General features: G+C 41.0%; 1 protein-coding gene across 1 annotated transcript; it reads left to right on the forward strand.

Moving 5' to 3' along the window:
• Positions 1-654: 654 nt before the first annotated feature.
• LOC119348356 (gamma-gliadin-like) lies at positions 655-2,156 on the forward strand. The gene has a single exon (XM_037616527.1). The coding sequence runs from the start codon at positions 734-736 to the stop codon at positions 1,421-1,423; it is 690 nt and encodes a 229-aa protein (XP_037472424.1). The 5' UTR covers positions 655-733; the 3' UTR covers positions 1,424-2,156.
• The last annotated feature ends 3,134 nt before the right edge of the window (positions 2,157-5,290 follow it).

The raw sequence follows: 5,290 nt of genomic DNA on the forward strand, positions 1-5,290 counted from the left end.
ATAGTCCTATACTCTTTATATATTCTCATGTTATTTTTTCATAGTTTTGTTTCAGATGCATATGAATTTGTACCTGCTTTTTAAATATGCAGAGCATGCAAGATAAGATGATGTATCTTAGAGAAAAGTCCATGTCACAACCCTTAACTTGCCACTCGATTTATCTAGTTATTTGATGAGTCAAATCTGGTTATCCATCTTAGAATCATACTAGGCAAAAAAATACAAAGTTTGTTTAGTGAAAATAATGTCTAGAACAATCTTCTCATTTATAGTGTGATCTATCATATATTGACACACACAAGCTTACAAACTTAGCCCCACTCAATCTATGCATATCTGGATATGCCTAATATCATGTGGAGCATCACAAACTTAATTCCAAAAGGAGGGAAAATCTAGATCCATGTGTGTAGTGTAAAGTGAAAAAAATGAGTCATAGGTCGTTATCAAGTATGCCTTACAACTAAATGATATGTGTAACAAAAAGCAACTATCATGAATAATCTAAAATCACACAAGTAAAGTTGCCCCACCAACCACAACATACCAAACGCTTAGTTGGATAACCTTATGAGCACTTTTCAGAAAGCAAGTGGAAAGATGAATGAAATCATACCATGACAGCTATAAATACACCTTCATCATCATAGCCACCTTTCATCATCCAAACTTCACGCACCAAGATCAAAAACATCTATTCCAAGCAAGTATTAGTAACCATAAACCCAACATGAAGACCTTCCTCATCTTCGTCCTCCTTGCCATGGCGATGAGCATCGTCACTGCTGCTAGGCAGCTAAACCCTAGCGAGCAAGAGTTGCAATCACCACAACAATTATATCCGCAGCAACCATATCCACAGCAACCATATCCACCACAACAACCATTTCCCACACCCCAACAATATTTTCCCCATCAATCACAACAACCATTTCCCCCACCACAACAACCATTTCCCCAACCCCAACAAGCAACTCCCCTACAACCACAACAACCATTCCCCCAGCAACCCAAACAACCACAACAAGCTTTTCCCCAACCCCAACAACAATTTGCCTTGCAACCACAACAACAATTTCCCCAGCTCCAACAACCACAACAATCATTCCCACAACAACCCCAGAGACCACAGCCATTCCCCCAACAACCAGAACAAATAATTTCACAGCAACCACAGCAACCATTCCTCCTGCAACCGCAACAACCATTCCCCCAGCAACCAGAACAAATAATATCCCAGCAACCCCAACAACTATTTTCCCAGTCACAACAACCATTTCCCCAGCAACCCCAACAACCATTTCCCCTGCAACCGCAACAACCATTTCCCCAACAACCAGCAAATGCTCCACTGGTTGCGCTATGGCTGGGACATGGTGGTCGCAAATGCTCCATCCGGTGTGGGGAATGCTGGAACTAGAGAAAAAATGCTACAACCGGTGCATACGTGAGCTACAGGCAACATTTAATTTTGCTGGAACTAGTAAGTGTCGGCTGTGGAAAAAGTTTCAAGGCGGCATGGGAAAAAAGCTTCCACCGGAGAGAAAATGCTTCAACCGTTTTGGAAAAAGCTTCAACCGGCTGTGTAAAAGCTTCATCCAACTAGAGGAAAAGCTTCAAGTGGCATGAGGAAAAATCTTTCCACCACGAGAAAAAAGCTTCAATGGTAAAAAAAGCTTCAAGCAGCGATGGAAAAGCTTCAACCAGCGGGAGGAAAAGCTTCAAGCGGCAATGACGAAAAAGCTTCCACATATGGAAAAAGCTTCAACCAGGGGAACACCAATGGTATGAGGAGATGACGGCGTGAGCTGCGGCCGACAGCACGGTGGTGCTGCGACAGGCGCGCTACAAAGACAACGAGGCTAGGTGCTGAAACATGAGATGCATCGGCTGTCTTTTGCGTTGTTTTTGAACTGAGGAGCGATGACCGCCGGCGAGGCAGAGGCGGCCAACTGCGATCTAAAGGGGGGCGAGGCGCGACCTATTGCGAGGTCTGCAGCCGGCGGGGACGAGGGTGGTGCAGGAACTACTCACAGCCACACTAGATGCTCAAAAGAAAGTTCTTGTCACAAGGACATTGCTGGTAATTATTACATTCATGCCATATTTGGATTTTCATCCCAAAATATAATTTGAGTCATGTGCATTAACTACCTATTTATGAAGTGCAGTCATATGATCCTAACACAATTAATGATTGTGAAACTTGGTTTAATTGAAGTACTACCAATTAAGGAGTAATAATTAATTGCATCTCTTTGGTGGCTAGCGATGTGAATTGTGTGACCTTATTATATGAAATGTTCTAGATTGTACATAGACACACTTTTTACAATTGTTGAGGTGCATATGAAGCAACATATGCTTAAAGATATGGTGACCAATCACTAGTCTCAGTGAAAATCTCAGTACCGGCTTTATATGGAAGGGAGAGACATGATGATGACTTTGTGTTGCATTTTATCATTGTTCAAATGGTCTCTTCAATGGACCGGTTGCTCAGATTAGAAAATATGGACTTGGGCCATACTCCATATTGAGTTCTTGCAAATGGACAAGATGAAGGCATGATTGAATTTATTCCTTATATTTCTCCTGCACATGTAACTTGATATTGAAGATCGCAGTATTACAAGTTACTTACAGAAGTTCCATCAGACGAAGATCGTTCGCCTAGTATAGCCGCCCAATGGTCAAAAGCTTTTATTAAAAGTTGTGTTGGTTACACTAACATTACATATATTATGGGTGTTGGAGACACGATGTCTTTTTTTAAACTTCAATCCTCCTGTATTTATTCATAAGAATCGTCGCATTGTTTACGAGCATCGGACAATGTCCTCGGGGGTAGACTAACAAAAGTTTAGGAGGGGAAAATATAGCCAATCTTGCCAATTCATGCACAAACATGGTTGGTTTCCCTTTAACTGTGTTCATAAATTATATGAGTTAAATTCTAAGGACACAAAATATAAGTCATCAAAAATAGCACTTGCAATAATAAACGACCAGCTCCCCTCTTTCATGGTAGTGATCACTTCTGTATTATCCGCATTGATCTCAAGTTTATTGCATCCGCTCATATATGCAAGATTTAGACCAAACCTCAAGGATAGCGCCTCTACTGTAAAAGCATTATAACAGGAATCAACCTTTTCGTTTGTAGTCTCAATGAATTTCACATTGCTATCCTTTATCACCGCTCCAACAACACCCTGATACGAGTCAAGGATCAAACGATGCATCTATGTTGAGTTTCGCAGTCTCTTCAGGATATTGTCTGCTTCACGTTTTATGTAACTCTACGAACTATGATGGCTAACCTTTAAAATATTTGCAGACTTAATGAATGTATGGGTACATTTTTTTGGGTTGTTGTATATTCGGCAATCTTCAACCATCAATCGTGTACCGCTGCATGTATGAGACAATTCATGTTTTCTTTGAGGAACTAAGACAATTCATCTTGCTTTAGAGAAAAACTTATGAATACAACTGAATAAACAAGCAGCATCTTGGCTGCCAAAGCAGGTTGAACCACTAAAATTCTAGTACCGTCGGCTTTCTGACGTCTGGCCATGTACACGTTGATTGCCACGTACGGGTGGCTGCCTGGCGCGGCCAACTCCTCATTGCCAACATCACGCCAACAGGTCGACGCACATGCATTTGTGCTGAGCATCGCTAGCACCAGCGTCGGGGATAGCTTAGGACGTTGGTGTGGATTCATCCAGCGGCGCCATGCCAGAGAGACGCGACCTCCGCTGGCCCACCCCCAAAGGAGATGAGTATGTAGCTACTAAGGGTCGGCATGCATGCACGCGTAGAATATTTTCAATTGTCAATATATAGGTCAAAAGTCAGAAAACACATGTTGGGACACATACCGTACAATTATCGCCGAAGGGGAAGGGTGGAACTTAACGAAATTAAGCCAACAATAACCTGAGACGCCAATAGATGAAAGGAAGACAAAAACCTGCCAAAGCTTGACAGTGATGTGGGCAACAACGATGCAGTAGCCGAGGAGGTGAGAACTGATGTACTGGCTCCGATAGCGGTAGCTCCTATCCCTTCATCTTCAATGGCAATGCCGCCTCTGCTTCACTATCTCACCTGACCACACAAGACAACAGTTGCCATGTAGAGGAGGAACAACAAGCACCCACTATATACACTTCAGGGTTTTCATTCCAGCCCCCGGCTTTTCAGGAAAAATCAAACACAAAGCTGTTCTTCTGGGCAGACTGTTTTGTTTCCTTCTGTTTTTCTTTGTTTTATGTATCAAACTAAATTTTCATAAAGACCTTGAAGGGGGCATAGATCAAACAGATCTGAACCGTTCAAATGTTAAACATCGTTGTACATGAACTATCAGATGTAGAAGCTACAAATTGTTTTTTCAAGTCCTAGGACATTAATCCACACCCTCGGCAGCCTTGCATTATCTTCATACCATGTATTCAACATCATTCCCTTCTTCGAGGTGTCAATCCACTTTTGGTGCCTCAATTCTTGTCAAAGTTCCTTCAACTACAATATATCATAAAAAAGTTGAGTCTGGAATCTAAACTAGACTACCAGATTGAGATGTTAGTAGAACTGAATACCTGATATATAAACAAAAAGCTACATTCATGTAAGAGGAATATAATGCTAGCACAATGAAACGTGAACTTCACATAAAAGGCAACATTTGACACATGCAGAAGAACATGCAAAGACTGTCATCATAGCAAAGAGAAAACAATGGAGACTTTTCAGAGCAATTGCAATTGAATATGGAACATGGCAAACACTGTAATAGCATTGACAAAAATTAACAGATTAAATGTTGGCTTCTTGTATAGACATCAACAGATGTGTATTGACCACTAAGGCAACATGAAAATAGAGTAGAAACATCTTGTACGATGTGTCAGGCATATCTTAGCGATTTCAGAGCTTTATATCTAGCTGGATCATATTTCAACAATCTGTTGCAATCTGAACCCTGGCATTACCACATTTGAAGCCTCTGCCAACAACCCCAAGGTTATTTACAGTACTTCAAGTGTTTCTATTTTTGCTATTGAGTTTCCTGACGACTAAGACGGTGTTCATGTTAAAAAACGACTATTACCAGTATTTAACCTAACAGGAGGAAAACACATTGGTGCTTACCATCAATTTTATTTAGCCACTGGAAACTCATAAAGAAATAGCAACAGGAAGATATAGATACAAGCGCTTAAATGATCCAACTTAATCATTATAACATGACGATGATAATGAATTGGCTCATTTA

This window comes from Triticum dicoccoides, unplaced genomic scaffold (assembly GCF_002162155.2).
Source record: "Triticum dicoccoides isolate Atlit2015 ecotype Zavitan unplaced genomic scaffold, WEW_v2.0 scaffold89842, whole genome shotgun sequence".
Taxonomy (NCBI): domain Eukaryota; kingdom Viridiplantae; phylum Streptophyta; class Magnoliopsida; order Poales; family Poaceae; genus Triticum; species Triticum dicoccoides.

Coding starts and splice junctions, on each gene's coding strand:
- LOC119348356 (XM_037616527.1), top strand. CDS start 734: ATGAAGACCTTCCTCATCTTCGTCCTCCTTGCCATGGCGATGAGCATC.